Source organism: Podarcis muralis, chromosome 11, assembly GCF_964188315.1.
Source record: "Podarcis muralis chromosome 11, rPodMur119.hap1.1, whole genome shotgun sequence".
NCBI lineage: Eukaryota > Metazoa > Chordata > Lepidosauria > Squamata > Lacertidae > Podarcis > Podarcis muralis.
Genome location: NC_135665.1, coordinates 7608741 through 7628465, shown reverse-complemented (window position 1 = coordinate 7628465; position 19725 = coordinate 7608741). Strand labels below are relative to the sequence as shown.

General features: G+C 41.3%; 1 protein-coding gene across 4 annotated transcripts in view; it reads left to right on the top strand.

Annotated features, from left to right (window-relative positions):
* The window catches only part of AGTPBP1 (ATP/GTP binding carboxypeptidase 1), a 60098-nt gene that overhangs the window by 13377 nt on the left and 26996 nt on the right, over positions 1 to 19725 (top strand). For all 4 annotated transcript variants that reach the window (XR_013394605.1, XM_028748891.2, XM_028748888.2 and 1 more), the window contains exons 2-12: positions 8 to 94; positions 5454 to 5581; positions 6582 to 6649; positions 7483 to 7546; positions 7828 to 7974; positions 10733 to 10864; positions 11766 to 11859; positions 14312 to 14349; positions 15218 to 15426; positions 17454 to 17631; positions 19266 to 19357. Coding sequence is in view for 3 of the 4 variants with exons in the window: in XM_028748891.2 (XP_028604724.2) it covers positions 60 to 94; positions 5454 to 5581; positions 6582 to 6649; positions 7483 to 7546; positions 7828 to 7974; positions 10733 to 10864; positions 11766 to 11859; positions 14312 to 14349; positions 15218 to 15426; positions 17454 to 17631; positions 19266 to 19357 (1185 nt within the window). In the remaining variant the exon portion in view is untranslated. The remainder of the gene's footprint in view (positions 1 to 7; positions 95 to 5453; positions 5582 to 6581; positions 6650 to 7482; positions 7547 to 7827; positions 7975 to 10732; positions 10865 to 11765; positions 11860 to 14311; positions 14350 to 15217; positions 15427 to 17453; positions 17632 to 19265; positions 19358 to 19725) is intronic.

The window sequence follows — 19725 nt, the reverse complement described above, 5'->3', positions numbered from 1 at the left end:
TCATTAGAGATGTTGCTGTGGAAGAACTAAGCTTTCCAGATTGATATGAAGAACTTTACATGATGAATAAAATAAAAATGGCATCAGAAAAAAGGTAAGGGGATTGGGGGGAGATGCAGAGGTTGTTTAATCTTACTTGCAGGGGTTTTTCCCCCAGCAGTTGGGTTTGTCTTCCTTGAAGATAGCTTGTAAATGAACACAAAGCCATCAGGCTTATGCAAATGATTAAGAAAAAGATTTTCCGTAATCATTAAAGGTAAAGGTACCCCTGCCCGTATGGGCCAGTCTTGCCAGACTCTAGGGTTGTGCGCCCATCTCACTCAAGAGGCCGGGGGCCAGCGCTGTCCGGAGACACTTCCGGGTCACGTGGCCAGCGTGACATTGCTGCTCTGGCGAGCCAGAGCCGCACACGGAAACGCCGTTTACCTTCCCGCTGGTAAGCGGTCCCTATTTATCTACTTGCACTCGGAGGTGCTTTCGAACTGCTAGGTTGGCAGGTGCTGGGACCGAGCAACGGGAGCGCACCCCGCCGCGGGGATTCGATCCGCCGACCTTTCGATCGGCAAGCCCTAGGCGCTGAGGCTTTTACCCACAGCGCCACCCGCGTCCGTAATCATTGGTGACCTGTAATTATAAATTTTATTTAGTTTTTATTGTGTACATATAATTATCACTTTGATATTTTAATTAATTATACAAGTATTTATATGCTATCTACGTAATTTTACGATAACCCATTGTTTTTCGTTTGAGCAAAACAAACCATGATCCTTGGTTTGGAGGAAATGCTAAAATAGGGATTATGATACAGTCCATCAATGGTTGCAGACTCACTAAAGGGATCACAGTGGGAACCACCTCAACCCTTGCGATAAACCAGCAACTAGTGTTCACCATGATGTGTGAACTGGGAGACTGGATCAGATCCAAGGGTTGCATGAGCAGACGGCTGCTCTTTTCATGTCCTTCCTTTCCCTGCTGCTTTACATACTACACTTCTGGTTAGAAATTAGTGATGGCGTCCTGTAAACTGACAGTTACTATGATCTTGCATGTGGGCTTATCACTGTTGAGTTTATCACTGGTTTGTGTTAGTAGTGAACATATGCTTAGAAGTTGCAGTTAGTCGTGATTTCACTTGTATATAATAAACGCAATGGAAATGGATGCACCTCTGCTGGCATAATAGACTTCTGTGTGTGCAATGGAACTTCCTCTTCTGTCTGCTCAAGCTCCCTGCACACCCTCAAAATCAGCTCCAGATGGTTCAGGTGTGCAGTGGGACGAGAGGAAACGAAAGCTACTAGCCAGCTGTTAGAAGGAGAGTGCTCTGGTACTCAGGTCCTACTTGTGTCTGATTGGCCGCTATGAGAACAGGGTGCTGGACCAAATGTTGGCCTGATCAAGCCATATGTAAGAATGTAAGCGGGGCTTACATTATGCCAGTGGGACTGAGCACATGGCGTATTGGATACATGTGCTTAAAATAATCTGAACTGCTCTACATAGAACTTATATAATACGCCGTCCAATGAAGTGCCAGTTATTTTGGAAGTAGTACTTTGTGGGGCCATTCTTCACCCCATATATTTTTTTAAGGAAACCTGTTTGCAAATAAATTTAAACATTTCTTATGCTTATTCCAGAATCATTTGATTGAATCCAATAAAACTCTCTGGGACTCTGTAAACTTAGAGGAATTGTAGCCTTATGACACAAAATGGTTTCCATGGTAACTTCCTACGATGCAATTGTGTCTGGGTTGGGCTCTAGAATAAGGTCACTATGTAAGAAATGGTTAAGCTGTAGGTTGCACTTAGTTTGTAGCTTGGTCAAAGGCAATATTAGAGGAAATAATGCAAACATGAGGCGCGGCACTCGGATCCATATCAGAGTCCGGATGTTTAGACCACTTGGGAAGTGGGTAGGATCCGACAACTCCTCTCATCCTTGGCCTGTAGGAACTAATCCCCGGTGAGTGGAAAAGCCTGTGGAATGATGATAATGCTAAGGGAAACATTCTTACTATTTATTTAATGTTTATTTATACTTACTATTTACTTAACATCTATTTTTGCTTCCAGCTGCTCAGTTTATTTTCATATCAGCCTTGAGAGTAGTTGGGATCTCCATAACAATTTATTTTAAGACTAGTCCTAACAGGGTATCTGTTTCCAGTTACTTAAGTTTTGCTGGTGCTCTAAGTATCCTAAAAGTAAATCTCTAGAAAGTTCCTATTTCTTATACTATTAGTTGTTGGTCCTAAAACAAACTTCCATATATCACATGGAAGAGATTAATCTTTCTGAAAGATGTAATAAGAAAGAATGTTACTTCCTCTAAACTTTTAAAATATTTTGGCTATAAATGTACAAAGCTGCACCCCGTTTTCAGAATAGTTTGCCTGTTTAAACCACCTCAACTCCACTCTCAGATTAATAATAATAATGATGATGATAATAATAATAATAATAATAATAATAATAATAATAATAATAATGTGTGTTTATATATAGTTTGAGGGTTTCCCCCCCCAAAAACACATCTATGTTTATATGGATGTCATCCTACCAAATTGGTGGGCAGCTTTAATTGTGCAAGTGGCACATACAATTTTGTAATCAGGATTATGCCAGTTGTGCAAAGTTGCCAGTTTTGACATAATGTAATAGAGCTTGGAACCTTGAGATAGCTTTTACCTGCTACACTGACTCTTGGTTATTTGAATGTGTGCCCGTGTATCAGTATCTGTGTTGCTGCATGTTTTACTGCAGTATCTATGCAGGAGTACAGTGGTACCTCATGTTGCGTAACCTCCAGGTTATGCAGGAAACCCGGAAGTGGGTTTGCCACTTGTGTGTGCGCAGAAACAGTCCTTCGGTTACGAAATTTTCGGGATACAGCTGGGCCTCCAAAACAGATCCCATTTGTAACCGGAGGTACCTCTGTTTGTGGCTGCCTCTTACTAGAATAGTTTTGTGAATTTTAGATGAAGCTTGTTTATACCCCAACCTCCACCAAGTTCCTGGGGCATATACAGTCATATGTCAGCAGGAATAGCCAGCACAGTACCCTCCAGATGTTGGTGGGCTCTGACTCCCTCTATCCCTGGCCATTGGCAACTCTTGCTGGGTCTGGCGAGAGTTGGAGTCCAACAACATCTGGAAGGCACGGCATTGGCGATCTCTGTCTTAGAGCAACTTGGTGGTAAATACAGAATCATTTTCTAACTGCAGTTGAACTGTTTTCAAGCTGCTGAGCGAAGAATAGTAATTTATCATATCTTTGGTAAACCAGCAGTGGCAGTATTTATTAAACTAGTGCCATATACTTTTAGTTTTATTGCAGCTAACCATATTTCATTGTAACGTGTATAACAAATTGTCACTTGCTGTATAAGCTAGCTGTATGGTAAGCTGACAAGCAGAATGGCTTATGGTGCCAGTTAAATGCAACAGGAGCATTTTGTCACTCTAGAAAGGCAATGGCAAAGGAAAGTTACATAATGATATCACTCCAAAAATAATGTTTGTACTTCTACCAGTGGAGTCACATTTTGGATGCCATTAATGGCTTAAAGATTGTGTTACACTGTAGATGCTTAGAGGTAAGTTGAGGTGTGTGTGTAAAAGCGTGTAAGAGATCCATGACCATTCTGAGCCCCGATGATGACTCAGTGGACTTGCTAGGAGTATTGCCATTTGAGCATTCCAGTAAATAAAATACTCTGTTTTCAGATGATAGTTCTAGAATTCATGACAACCTCATACTAACTCAATTGCTTAAAAATACCACCCTGATCTGTGAACATTTCAATGATTATCTCAATCTATGCAAAATCAACAGTTCTTTCAAACCAACCAACCAACCAACCAAAAGTGCTATTTGTAACTAGTCCAGTGCAGCCCTGTCTCCATGGATGATTTTGTGTCTCTTCTTGCTTTAAAGCAAGGATGGGAAGCCTGTGGTCCTCTATATTCACTCATTCCCAAGGAGTGAATATTGGCTAGGGCTGGTGAGAGTTGGGAGTCAGCAAGAACTGGGAGGGGGAACCATGTGAGCCACCCCTGCCTTAAAGGCTGCTGTTAAAGACACAGAGACATATGCCTAGCCTGACAAGGCAAAATGAATTTTGTCCTGAACTGGGGTGAGAGGAAGAGGTGAACACAGAGGTATCCTCACCTCCTGGATTTCATGCCAGGTAAAGCAAGATGTTAAGTGATATCGTTAGCATCAGATACTTGAGTCTGCCCCTGACGTGAAATCCAGTTGGCCTATTTTAGTTTGAGAGTTTCAAAAGACAGCTGCCTCTGGATCCATGACAGAGAGTAGAACTACTTTCCTTTAAAATGAAAACATTTTACGTTATAAATATTCTTAATTAAATGTATTATAGAATGAAAAACATTGCTTAATCACATTCCCGCAGCTCAGTGTGGAAGCCAATGTAGATCACTGGGCTGCCTGATAAAGCTAAAATTTATTTGAATAAACTTCCACTTTTTTGCAGTTTATATTTCTTCTCTTGGGCTATGTTAAGGCTACATAATGGATTAATCAATGGACCTTTTGATACTAATCAGAACTGAAATTCTGCCAAGATGGGAAATTCTTGTTGTCTCAACTAGAGATGGTGTGAAAGTCAGTCTGAAGCTGGCTTGGAATAGAAACCAAGGTGTTAATAGGACCTGAATCCAGACCGGAAACAAGTCTTCAAATGTCTACCCTTCCTCTCCAGAGCTTTCAGGAATTCTTAGAAGATGAAGTTTCATGCCATCACTAGCACTCCCTCCCCTGCTTTTCGAAAGCAGCAGCAATGTCAAAAGGCAAAAGGGAGGATTTTTCTCTCCTGTTTTCCCATCAGAAATTCTGGGTGTAATGGATTCTAGGATGGTAGCCCTGGCTAAGAGTGTGACGTCACAATGGATAACTGGAACCTTTAAAGCATGGGTCACCCAACTTTTTTGGACCAATAGATGCATCACAAATTTTGAGAGGGTGTTGTGGGTGCCAGTCAAAAATTGGCTGCCAAGTGGGTGTAGCATAACACCAAATGGCTGTGATAGGGTGGCATGGCATAACAGAAAATTAGAGAGTACAGTAATTGCTACTCCCCTGTCCCAACAACATCATGGTTATCAGTAGAAGTTGGCTTCAGGCCCTGATTGTGAACGGGCTTAACTTGTTCAATTTCTGCTTCTCATACAGCCCTTAAAGGCACAAGGACCCTGTTTTTCCACAGTGTCAACCTTAAACGAAGACCAAGGCTACATTCTTACCTGAGAGTAATTAACTAATTATTAATTTTTGGATCATCACCCTAATGTTAAGCATTCCTAAAATGCCACTCTGAAAAATGCCTGTCATATTAAAAGTGACAGTATCAAATAATAATAATAATAATAATAATAATAATAATAATAATAATAATAATAAAATTTTATTTGCTCCAGTCTAACAAACAATTCTCGGATTCTGAGTTTGCTGTCGCAACTGGAAAAAATCAACACAGAATGTTTGGTGGAAGCGGACACTACCAGATATGTTACATCAAAAATTCTCCACCTGGCTCAGAGTCAAGGTAAATATTTGTACATTGAAATCAGCCTTTAAATTTATATGCACTTTACTCTTGAAAATATTCTGTATATAATATACGTATGTCATCCCATATGTCATGGTACAGAGTTATGTTCTGATTGTAAATTGTAGTCAGTATGCTTGCATACATAGAACAGAACACTTTTTTTTCCTGCTTAGAAGATGTAGTCACTTAGCTCAGGCTGGATGTAGACACATCAAAGAAGCGTTTCAGTTTAAAACGTTGTAAATTTAAACTGGGAAAACGAGTAGAGAAAAATGGGACTCCACATCGCCATCTGGTGGCACAATGTTATATCACATGTATAACGATTGCTTTTTCTTTACCAGTCTTGCTGAGTTCTCAGTATTTAAAAAGTTCCCTTTTTATAATGAGGTTCATTCCTAATATTAGTCTTCTTTTACTTTAATTTCTGTTGATGCAGATAGGTAGGAATTATTACATTGTTAAGGTACCCCTGCCCATACGGACCAGTCTTGACAGACTCTAGGGTTGTGCGCCCATCTCACTCTATAGGCCGGGAGCCAGCGCTGTCCACAGACACTTCCGGGTCACGTGGCCAGCGTGACAAGCTGCATCTGGCGAGCCAGCGCAGCACACAGAACGCCGTTTACCTTCCCGCTAGTAAGCGGTCCCTATTTATCTACTTGCACCCGGGGGTGCTTTCGAACTGCTAGGTTGGCAGGCGCTAGGACCGAGCGACAGGAGCGCACCCCGCCGCGGGGATTCGAACCGCCGACCTTTCGATCGGCAAGTCCTAGGTGCTGAGGCTTTAACCCACATTGTTAAAAGGAATAATTTCAAGCATCTGGTATTTTTGCAATGTAGATTGTTATTTATTAATTAAAGTAATCACCATTGGGGATTAAAAACATTTTTTACTATTGAACTTTATGCTTTTCAGCAGCTACTATCTGGTTGCCCACATTTGAAATTAATTTCCTGGTTTATCAAGTGCTCACATGTATTTAACTTTCAGAAAAAATCAGGAAGGAAATGACTGCAAAAGGTTCAACTGGAATAGAAGTTATTCTATCAACTTTAGAGGTACTATTTTTATTTTAAAAACTAATTTATGGTATAATAGTGGGTCGGTATGACTTAAGTTTCTTGCACAGTTTGAATTTCTAGAGCATGCCAGGCACTCCTGTCTTCTGCTGCCTCCCGCAGTTTGGTCAGACTCATATTGGTAACTTCAAGAACACTGTCCCACCATCTCGTCCTCTGTCGTCCCCTTCTCCTTGTGCCCTCCATCTTTCCCAACATCAGGGTCTTTTCCAGGGAGTCTTCTCTTTTTATGAGGTGGCCAAAGTATTGGAGCCTCAGCTTCAGGATCTGTCCTTCCAGTGAGCACTCAGGGCTGATTTCCTTCAGAATGGAGAGGTTTGATCATCTTGCAGTCCATGGGACTCTCAAGAGTCTCCTCCAGCACCATAATTCAAAAGCATCCATTCTTCGGCGATCAGCCTTCTTGATGGTCCAGCTCTCACTTCCATACCTCACTACTGGGAAAACCAGAGCTTGAACTATACGGACCTTTGTTGGCAAGGTGATGTTCCTGCTTTTAAAGATGCTGTCTAGGTTTGTCATCACTTTTATCCCAAGAAGCAGGCATCTTTTAATTTTGTGACTGCTGTCACCATCTGCAGTGATCATGGAGCCCAAGAAAGTAAAATCTCTCACTGCCTCCATTTCTTCCTCTTCTATTTGCCAGAAGGTGATGGGACCAGTGGCCATGATCTTCATTTTTTTGATGTTGAGCTTCAGACCATATTTTGCGCTCTCTTCTTTCACCCTCATTAAGAGGTTCTTTAAGTGTTTGTATATATGTATTATGAAAGGTATAATATGATAACTATGAAATATTCTGTTCATTTCAGAATACCCGAGATCTTCAGACTACGCTAAATATCTTGAACATCCTAAATGAACTGGTGGCAGCAGGTGTGTTTTTATATTAAATTGCAAATTTGTAACATCTGTCTAGGCTTGTAGTGTCTTTTATCTAATAAATGTGAATTGTTATAGTCTTAAATAGTTTAGAAACACTTACATAGCTAAGGTTTTCTGCCATAAAGAGAATAAATACTTCATGTGGCCTTTTATATATGACCGGCCTTATATATGTGACCTTATACTTGTGACTATATTATTAAAAAGTAAGAGTTGGTAGTAAAATCTGAATACCTTAGCATTGCTGCTAATGGCTCATGTTCTATTTCTAGGCAGTAGCAGAAGAACAAGTGTTCTTGTTTCTAGAGGAGGGACACAGATTTTACTGCAATTGCTTGTGAATGTCAGCAAAGAATCCCCTCCAAATGAAGAATTAATGGTGCTGCTTCATTCTCTTCTTGCAAAAATTGGCCCCAAAGGTAAGTCAAACCTAACTAAAATCCTCTTGCCTATGTTGTCTTTGTGGAGCTGCCGTCGTGTAGCTTTCCCAGGCTCAGAACCCCTGCAAAAACAGAACTCATTCTGCTACTGGCACTGTTCAATAAAAGCTGTGACTGCTTGCTTCATCTGCAGGTCTGTTCTACTAAGGATTAGCAGATAGTGATATTCCCACAAGCCACTTGTTTTTCACTTTGATTGTGTTCAGGATTGGACGCACAATGCAAACTGGGCCTAGTTCCCTCCCCACAAAACTGCACCCTACCATTGGAAGAACAGTGGTAGATCTGAGTGGGGAGGTGCCAACATCTCGCTCTGCTTCCAGTGGCTGTTGCAGGTGTGATACCGTTTGCATGCAGCGAGATTGTGTAATGGAAGTAGGGAAATGGATAGCAAGGTGGGAAATTAAACTGAAGGTACACTAATTTAACCACATGGCTATGAAGGAGGCTTTCAAATTCATATGGGGAACAGTTTTGGCAAGCTAAAGCTAAACTGGGGGCCATTTGAGGCACCTGAATTCGTAAATTGGTTCTTGCATCATTTGCACAGATTGGCTGTAGGTTGTGCAGGTCTCTTTCCCCAAAAAGTCCATGGCCAGGAGTTGAATCTTGGGCCTCTGCTTATCTTGGGCTGTTCTACTGAGCAATAGCGCTATGTAGGGCCTTCTTGGTACCAAACTATGTTACTGAGATCAACCCATGCACGGGCTTGAAGGGAAACAAATCAAGTGAATATTGTTCAGAGACTAACATGAACTTCTCTTTCACCTTCTGTGGGTACCATATTTTTCGCACCATAGGGCACACCGGACCATAGGGCACACCTAGTTTTTAGATGGGGAAATCAATTAAAAAAATCTTTTCCCCGCCCCCCAGCCTCAAAGAGCAGCGTACAGGCTGCGCACAACCTCTTCCTTCCGGAGGGGTTATGCGCTGCTATGGAACAAGCCAATGCAGCGAGCGGGATGGATCCCGCTGGCTGCTTTGGCTTCCTCTTTAGCCCCGCGCAATCCCTCCCTGCCAGGAGAGGCTGCGCAGGGCTAAAGAAGCCATAGCCCCGTGCAGCCTCTCCCTGCCGGAGGGGTTGCACGCGGCTATGGCACAAGCCTGCATTCGCTCCATAGGACGCACACACATTTCCCCTCAATTTTTGGAGGGGAAAAACTGCGTCCAGTGGAGCGAAAAATACAGTAATTCATTCTCCTGTGCTGTGTGATTTGTGGGTTCTGTCACTGCAGTATCCTTGTTTTGGTTACCAGTTTGTTTCTCGGTTCAGTTCAGTCGTTCACATCAATGTTTAAAGCCCTGTATAACTTAGACACCCAAATACAGTGGTACCTCGCAAGACGAACGCCTCGCAAGACGGAAAACCCGCTAGACGAAAGGGTTTTCCGTTTTGGAGGCGCTTCGCAAGACGAATTTCCCTATGGGCTTGCTTCGCAAGACGACAGCCCATAGGGAAATATCCGGGACAGCGGGGAAGCGCAGCGCGTCTTCCCCACTGTCCTCGGACCTCCTCCGAAGCCTGGCGGCGGGGCGGGAATACCTCCTCCCGCTGCCGCCGGGCTTCGGAAGGCTCCTCCGAAGCCGGGCGGTGGGGCGGGAACACCTGCCCCCGCCGCCCGGCTTCGGAACGATGCTCCGAACGAAAGTCTTTGCTCCCCCCTGCCTGCCTTCCCGGGAGAGCGGAGAAACACGCTGTGTTTCTCCGCTGTCCCGGACGGCTTTTGAAGGCAGGCAGGGGGGAGCATAGACTTTCGCCCCCCGCCCGCCTTCAGAAGAGGTCCTGGACCTCTTCTGAAGGCAGGCGGGGGGCGAAAGTCTTTGCTCCCCCCTGCCTGCCTTCCCGGGAGAGCGGAGAAACACGCTGTGTTTCTCCGCTGTCCCGGACGGCTTTTGAAGGCAGGCGGGGGGGAGCAAAGACTTTCGCCCCCCCGCCCGCCTTCAGAAGAGGTCCAGGACCTCTTCTGAAGGCTGGCGGGGGGCAAAAGTCTTTGTCCCCCCTGCCTGCCTTCCCAGGGGCTTTTAAATCGCCCCGGACAGCGGAGAAGTCCTCCGCTGTCCCGGGGCGATTTTAAAATGCCGCCCGCCAGCATTTTAAGATCGCCCCGGACAGCGGAGAAGTCATCCGCTGTCCCGGGGTTTTTTAAAATGCTGGGGGTGGGAAGAAAAGCCCTTGTCCCCCCCCCCCCAGCCTTCAGAAGAGGTCCGGGGACAGACTGTCCCCGGACCTGGTCTGAAGTCGGTTTCCCTAGTAACGCATTAATTGATTTTCAATGCATTCCTATGGGAAACCGTGCATCGCAAGACGAAAAACTCGCAAGACGAAGAGACTTGCGGAACGAATTAATTTCGTCTTGCGAGGCACCACTGTATCTGAAAGATGAGCCCCTGATGGGGCTCCTGTAGTAGTTCCACCACCCCAAAAATTGCAGGGAATGGTGGCCGAGGAGAAGTATATATCTGTGGTAGACCCTAAATTGTGGACCCTCCCTCTCCACTGAGGTGTGTCTACCACCATCATTATTCACCTTCTTCTATGTGCTGAAGATGCATGTCTTTACTAAGGTCATTGTAACCTACCCTGGATCTTATGGTGGAAAGGCAGAAAATTTTATAAATAAGTAAATAAATACAGCAGTTTTTTAATCTAAAAAGCTGTGGCCAGCTAACCCCCCACCCCAAATTATAGTTTGCATGGGTTCTAATATTGCTGCTGTTCCTTTTGAATTTCCAGATAAAAAATTTGGAGTAAAAGCCAGAGTTAATGGTGCTTTAAATATAACTCTTAACCTAGTGAAACAGAACTTGCAGAATCAAAGGTTAATATTACCTTGCCTCCAAGTTTTACGAGTCTACTCAACTAACTGTAAGTACCGTGACATTCTTCTCTCAGTGTATCTCAGTTTACAAAGATGTTTAATATGAAAGATCAAAGGACCTTCATCTCCCATTTACATTAGTGCTGAATGCTAGTAGGCATGATCTTTTCTTATAAAAATCTGTATGTTGGCTTTCTAACTCGTGAGCAGGCATGTAGATCTAGCAATTTTAGTGGGTAGAGGGGAAAAGATTTTGCCAGCCTTAAAGTTCAGTTCTGCACATGTGTACTTTTGCCCCACTGAATTCAATTTGATATACAGCCTCCACCTTAGTTACATGTTGTGTTGCTAACATTAACCATACTTAATGATAGCCAGGATTCCCTTGAAGATTTGCCCGCAAACTTGCACTAGTGTTAGCCATTATTAATTTACTGCCAATGTAACCCTCAAGAATGGTTAAGGACAAGGGGAATTCAGTAACAGGAGGAGAGGGGCTTAGAACTAGGATTCTTTTGGCCCAGTGCCTTAATCACAATTAAGCAAGAATTGTGTCTTAGCATAGTAAAATTTCCAGAAATGCTGAAGCTGTGAAAAAAAGTTTCAAAATGTTCAAAAACCAAGGCACAGGTTCTGATAGGTGCAGGTGCTCTGAAAACAATAGCCAACAGGCGCATAGCTGCAAAACCTAGTTAACATTCCAGTGTAATAGCAGATGTTCTGCGTTAGAGTTTACACATATAAGTAGCATTTAGGTATCTTGAAACTTCACTAGACATGCAAATACAGAATTTCAAGTTGAATGCTTAGTTTTGGGATTTTTATGCTAAGTTAGTGAGATATAAATAGGTAAGATGGTGTTTTGATTATATTTGCCTTGCTTCAAGTGTAAGCATTTATATCTATAACTTTGCACTTTGGTGTAACTTTTTTTTTATAAAATTTCAGCTGTAAATGCTGTATCCTTGGGCAGGAATGGACTCGTGGAATTGATATTTAAGATAATTGGTCCTTTCAGCAAAAAGAACACCAGTCTTATGAAGTGAGTAGAAAATCTGAATATATATATATATATTTAATATTGTGGACCATATTTATTTTAATACTACATTGCTATTTTGTGCTGCTGTTTTGTTAACTTTGACATTTGTTCGTTTTGTAGTTTTGTTTTACAACTTGAATGTAAATTGCACCCGATTTAATTGTGATACTTTTTGTAACCCACCCTGGGGTCATTTGGTGAAGAGTGGGACGTAAGTACAAACAGTAGATAAATAAAACCCAGCAGTTGTGGTGGGGAGGAGAATGTGATTTGTATGGGTCAGTTGAAGTCATTTTGCTAAGCAAGTCTTTGAAAACAATTGAATCGATTCATCTCTGTTTTCAAGTATTTGTCCTTGAGACTTAATATACTGAAATAGCCTATCTACTGCTTTCATAGGCCACAATCCAGAGAACCATGTGGCTTGTTCTGTGTGCCCTACAGGGCTTTGGGTCCCGTCCCCCCCCGCCCAAGTTCCTTCTAGCAAAAACCAGCACCTGATACATTCACAGAACTAAGGAAGGATGAATTGATGATAACATAAATGCACCAGACAATCTATTTTTAACATCTGAATTCTTAATTACGTACCCAAAAGACAATGCAGCCTGATTATTTGCACATGTATTTTGAATTAAGGGACGCGGGTGGCGCTGTGGGTAAAACCTCAGCGCCTAGGACTTCCCGACCGCATAGTCGGCGGTTCGAATCCCCGCGGCGGGGTGAGCTCCCGTCGTTCGGTCCCAGCGCCTGCCAACCTAGCAGTTCGAAAGCACCCCCGGGCGCAAGTGGGTAAATAGAGACCACTTACTAGCGGAAAGGTAAACGGCGTTCCGTGTGCTGCGCTGGCTCGCCAGAGCAGCTTCGTCACGCTGGCCACGTGACCCGGAAGTGTCTGCGGACAGCGCTGGCTCCCGGCCTATAGAGTGAGATGAGCGTACAACCCTAGAGTCTGTCAAGACTGGCCCGTACGGGCAGGGGTACCTTTACCTTTACCTATTTTGAATTAAGGCCCACTGATGTCCATGAGATTACCTAAGTTATTTCTTTTTTCTTTTTTTCCTTTTTCCATTACTTCTGAATTTTATTAACCAATGAAGATTGGGTGGTATTTGATACCCAATTGTTTATGCATTTTTTGTTGGTTGTTTCTTAATTTTTTTTATTCAAAGTTATAACAAGACATATTATCCAAAAACATATTGTTATCCCCCCCCCATTTTTCTTCCCTCCCCCCAAAAACCCACCCCCCATCCCACCTCTCGACTTCCCTCAGTTCCAGTCTTTGGTTTCTCTAATATTGCTATTTTCTGCATGTTACAAAGTTATATAGATCCTCAAACTGTTTAGCTGATTATTATCAGTAAAAAAAAATTGTGGATGTTTATTCAAAACCTGCCAAGGAGTCCAATTCGCTTTGTTGCGTCTTCAGATACTTTGTGAAAGGTTCCCATTCATCCTTAAAGTCACAGTTATCCTTGTCCCGTAGCTTATATGTCAGTTTTGCCAGTTCTGCATAGTCCATCAATTTTTCTTGCCATGATTCTTTAGTTGGGGTTTCTTCAGTCTTCCATCCTTGTGCTACCAGAACTCTCGCGGCCGTTGTCGCATACATGAAGATGTTTTTCAACTTTTTTGGCAGGTCTTTCCCTACACTCCCCAACAAAAATGCCTCGGGTTTTTTAACAAATGTTAAATGGAACATTTTCCTCAATCCATTGTATATCATTTCCCAAATTTTTTTTATTACCTTACACTCCCACCACATATGATAAAATGTTCCCTCCTTTTCCTTACACTTCCAACATATATTTGAACTAGTTTTGTACATTTTCCCTAATTACACTGTTGTTGTATACCGTCTGTACATCATCTTCATGTAGTTCTCCTTCAATAGTGAACAATCTGTAAATTTTAAGTCAGTTTTCCATAATTTAACCCAATCTTCCATCATAATGTTGTGATCTACATCTTGTGCCCATTTAATGAGATTCCCTAAGTTATTTCAACACGGATAGAGAACTTTTAGCCCACAGGTGGGATATGACTCGGGGCCTCCCCATCCTGTCTGTGGCCTCCTCTCCTCTGCTCTGTCATCCCATGCGCTATCTAAGCTTTAAAAAACTTCCTCTGTGCTGAATTTTTGTGTTGGAGGGGGGCAAGGAGGGGAGGCGTGGCAGCTGGGAAAACATGGTGAGTATAAATGTGCTCTGTGCCCGGTTCTTGTGCATATTAGCCATTCAACTCACACTACCCCAAAGATACTTGCTGTTGCAGGTAGACCAAACTTATGGAATGTAAAACAAATTAAAATTCATTTTCAACACTTTATCATGTTTAGGATTGCAGTCACATGCAGAGTTAGGATGCTTATCAATGATCAGGAATGTTACCTAAATCTAATAGTTTGTCTGTTTTTTGTTTGTTTATTTGTTTATATTTATATTCACAGAGTTGCTTTAGACACCCTTGCTGCATTGCTTAAATCAAGTAAGTGTGTGCCTTAATATTTCAGAAGATATGGAATGTGAGCAGATTAAAATAAGTTTTGCTGGCAATCACCCTGTGTTTACACAGGTAAAACTGAAAATAAACATTTTAAAGATTGCAGCTTAGTAGCCAGTATTGTGTACTGAAAGACTCAGCAATTCTGTGATTATTATATCAGTGAGCTGTTCTGATGAGGGAATAGAACAAAATATGCAGAAAATGCATACATCTGTTAGCCATACTTTGGATCAATCTCTGTTTTGCAATACTCATCATGCTGTTTGGAATTGCTTCCAATATCTATTTTTATTGATTGAGGGTTATTAAAAATTACAGTTTGTTTCCTAAACTTTCTCCAGTTTGTTCAGAAATGTATACATTCATCCTGGCCTTCCATTTTAATTTTTCAACACTGTGAGTTAGTTTGGGATGAAAGAATGTTAGATGGTCCTAGGGCACAGCGAGTTTAATAGCCTAAATGGGGATTTGATTCAAGTGTCCCCAGTCTAAGTCTAGTACTCTGATAGCTTCCCCACACCGACTTCTGTATGTAATAACTGTTCATGGCTATAGCTTGATATGGGCAGATAAGTCTATTTTTTGTCTGTGCCAATTTTGCATATGTTCATACGTCCATACCATCCTGTAATCACATCAATCAGCAAAGATTTTTTCAAAAGCATATAGGGGAGGAAATATTTAAGTGCATATTTTATTACAATGTAATCTCAGTGTATGCATTCCTAAATGTATTTTATCCTAAAAGACATTAAAAAAAAAAAAAAAAGATTTACATATTTTGGTTCATTTTGGCATGTTGTAACTGCTTATAGTTTCTTGAGATCTCTTGATTTTTCCCCCCTCCAAGAAACAAATGCAAGGAAAGCCGTAGACAGAGGCTATGTCCAAATGCTCTTGACAATTTACGTTGACTGGCATCGCCACGATAGTCGGCATAGACACATGTTGATCCGCAAGGGCATTTTGCAGTCTATAAAGAGCATTACGAACATCAAGTTGGGAAGAAAAGCATTCATTGATGTCAATGGGATGAAAATTCTGTACAACACTTCACAAGTAAGTGTTTAAAAAGCTTATATTGCTATGAATGCACAGTGAAGCGTATTTATATGTACCATTAAGATGATAATACAAAGTTGCCTGTGTGCATGTCCCATTACATGGGTAAAATCTTAAAAGTTGTATTATTGCTATCCTTCATCAACTGAAAAATCATCATACATCACAGGAAATGCATTCAATCTCATCTGCTACTTTTGACATTATAAATTTAAATTAATCTGTACTTGACAGTTCATTACCCAATCACCTCATCTCTTAACAATTGATATCCCTGTTTTGTATTAATCTGTTTAGTCCTCTGTGAATCTTTATTATCACTATCAAGGAATCATGCTCAAAAAAAGGGTGGTGTTGGATTTTAAGAAAGGGAAGTAGTACGCATAGAGAAGGTACACTAAAAAAATATCTTTAAAAGCTATTTTTAAAGAATTGTATCTTAGAAAGGGTTAGTGGGGAACTTCAGATAGTTTTTGAGGGAGATTTAAACCAGTTGGAGACAAAAAACTGATTTCAATGTATCATACCTTGGAAGTCGAACGGAATCCGTTCTGGAAGTCCATTCGACTTCCAAAACGTTCGGAAACCAAAGCGTGGCTTCCGATTGGCTGCAGAAAGGTCCTGCAGCCAATTGGAAGCCACGGAAGCCCCGTTGGACGTTCGGCTTCCAAAAGAATGTTTGAAAACCGGAACACTCACTTCCAGGTTTCGATCTTTTGGGAGCCGATTTGTTCAGGAGCCAAGGCATTTGAGATCCAAGGTACGACTGTACTTAAAAGCAGTATGATAGCATCAATGTCTGCAGTGTTCTTGGTGCTAAGGCTGAACCAGGCCACCTCTATCTACTGCAAATGCAGCAGCAAAATGAAATGCAAAAATCTGCTGAATGTTATGCTGTTCTTCCCTCAATCTTCTTGGCAGCAGATTCTACACGTGTGCTGCTATTGATTTGTTCCAAACTGAATTATGACATTCTCGTTTTTACAGTTATGCAAGGCCATTTGTCTTGAAATTGGATTGTATACATTATTGGGTACTTGACCTACTTGAAGTTGGTTAATGTATGTAACCAGGAATTTGGTCATAGACTTTTTGCAGAAGCATTTGAACCAAGACTGAACATATGTCCTTTGCAACATTTTGCAGTATGTTGATAAACTGCAGTCATTCTTGAACATCCCACTTGGGATGCTATGCTCTAGTGGAAAAACTTCCTTGCTGCTTGAACTTTGATTTTAATTCCATTAACAGTTGTGCTTCAGTGATTCCAGCATCTCTACCTTGTATCAGGAGGACATGAGATTTACCTTGTTCTTTCCCAGCTCCCTTGGGCTATGGCGCCCTTTGAACTTGAGCAATAGTTCATGAATGTTGTTCATTTCACTAGAGTTATGCTACAATTTTTACTGATAACTCCAAGCCCCACGGTTATGTGGCAGTTAGCAGTTTCCAGTTAGTAGTTATGTGTCACTGAAATTTGGGTTGGTAGTTCCTATTCTTTGGAGCTCTGTCCCTGTATGTGTTGCACAGGCACCAAATTTCTATATTTTTCCAACACTTACTGAAAACTTTCTTTTTTCCTCAGGCCTTGATTAGACTGCATTTTATCTCCATTCTAAATTTACTCTATTATATACTGAAGTTTGTGATTTGTAACTGTCTTTTATTGTATTCTGTATATTGTCTATGTGAACTGCTTAGATCAGGCATGGCTAAACTTGGCCTTCCAGATGTTTTGGGACTACAACTCCCATCATCCCTAGCTAACAGGACCAGTGGTCAGGGATGATGGGAATTGTAGTCCCAAAACATCTGGAGGGCCAAGCTTGGCCATGCCTGGCTTAGAACATTTGAAGGTGTGTGTATATTAATAATGACAATACATAATCAAGGCAAATATTCCATCATAAAATGAGATTTCTTCAATAGTTCCTATTCCTAGCATTTTACCACAGTAGAACTATAGTGCACAATGAAATTATTTGACATGCAGTGCTTTGTTTTATGCTTGTTTATTGTACTAGGAATGCCTTGCAGTAAGGACTCTTGATCCACTGGTCAACACATCCAGTCTAATCATGAGAAAATGTTATCCTAAAAACCGTCTTCCACTGCCAACCATTAAAAGTGCTTTCCATTTCCACCTACCTGTCATCCCTGTTAATGGTCCAGTGTATCAGCTGTATAGTTTGCCTCCTGAAGGTATGCTTAATTTTGAAGCATCATGGTCTTGTGTATATCTGCTTTCCTATGAGAATTAGGAGAAAACATTGACACAGAAGCTTACAATTATCTGGTTGTTCTAACAGCCTACTTTTGAAGTCTTAATACTACACAGTTCAATGCAGAATGTCGTGTGTTTTTTTAAAACAACAACCTTATATCCCCCTTTTAAAGAAAAGATTATATATTTAGATGATTGAAATTTATGCCTCATAAATAGGAGACCAAAATGTGACACCTCAGTTTTCATTTTGATTAAGTAAAATCAAAAACACAAAGATAAATTCTGCAACAAAGTTTGTTGCCTTTTGAAATCTTTAGAATATATAACAAGGCTGACAGATCCAAAAGAATGAGTCTGAAAATGTGTGCTGTATATCCTGAATTCATTTTATTAATCCAGCATTCAAAACATTAAAATTATAATTTGCTTGTGTATCTCAGGAGTGAAAGTACTTTCATACTTCATCCACTTAAGGTTTGAAGTCGACAATGGATGGGTGCATTGGGGAGTATGGTCTAGTGTACAGCCATGTGGACGGTCTTCTTGAAGTGTATCTAAAATAAAAAGTTGTGCTGCCATTCATGAATTGAAGACATATGCTTTGGTAGAAATGGTGGGCATGGAATGGGTTAAGCACCGCTCCAGCCCACAGGCTATTTTTCTCACAAATACAACTTTTCCTGCATTTGCATTTTCTCACAAATACAACTTTTCCTGCATTTGCATTGCATGCATGCATGCACACATACATAATTTTCTTTGTATGCCACCTTTCCCTAGTTAAAACTATTTTCAAGGTGGCTTATAACTTGAAAAACACTTACATAATTACAAATATAATAAAATGCAGTCCTAAACAATAAGTAAAACACATCAAAAAGTACACAACCAAATTGAACAATTTTCACTAAACATAAAGATACAAAAAAAAAAAGTAACAACAACAACCACCGCCCGCAACACACTCCCTGAAGCATTACCCAGCCCAAGAGTCTGGTTAGCAGCCTCAGCTTTTGTAGCTGGAGTCAGTCAGGGCCCCTCCCTCCCAGGCCAGGTGGAAAAAGGCCTACAAGGCAGGGAGCAGGTCTTCCAGGACTCACAACCAATGCAGGTTTTGGAGCATGCTTTTGTCAAGATAAATGTAATTCCACCCTTAAAAGGCCTTGCTCTAAAACTGCTGAATTTGTTCATATTTAAATAATCCTGTATAGGAACAGTTACATAAGCCATCATTCTATTCTGTACCCCCCTGGGCTTCTACATGAGGCGCCCTATTCAAGGATGCTGGAGTGCCTCAGAAGGGCAAAAACTACCAGATTTCTTTCTAGTCTCTGGATGATACAGAGAACAACTTTCGATAGCTTGCATAGCCTTAACTGTTCTGTTCAACCTTACATTGTTCATGTCCTCTTATGTTTAACGGAGTTGTTTCTGTAACATTGAGAATCTGTGTAATTACATATGCAGCATGTGGTCTCATTTAACTTCATAAGTAGTATTAGGTTTCAGTTGGAGAGTGAAAAGTTTCACATGCATCATTTCTTTTCTGGGATGTACATGTTGTAGAAAACGTACATCTGCCCTACTTATAGAGCATTTTATATCACAGTGGATGACGTAGTAGATGAAAGTGATGACAATGATGACGCCGAAACAGAGTCTGAGATTGAAAATGATAATGAAGATGACATAGATTTTAAGGTTAGTGGAACTGAAGGCATACTACTCAAGATACTGCGCAATTATTTTCATTAGCTTTCAGAAAAAATTGCTTGTGCGTGCATCGTGTTTTCCAAATCATAAATATGCTTGTGAATTAATTGTAAAAACAGTCGGGGAAGGGACAGGTGTTGTGTTGTCTTGTTTCAAGCAAAACATTTTGAAAATGCACGTTGAGCCATTTGTCTAAACTCCCAATATGTGGGTGGGGGGTAGTGATATATACATGGAAGCCACAACCCATATTAGCCCCCCGTCTCCAACCATCCCCATACTGTGTGACAAAGGAAGCTTCTCTTCTCTTCATTTGATCATTATCTGTGTATATTTTTCCTCACAATACATCGCAA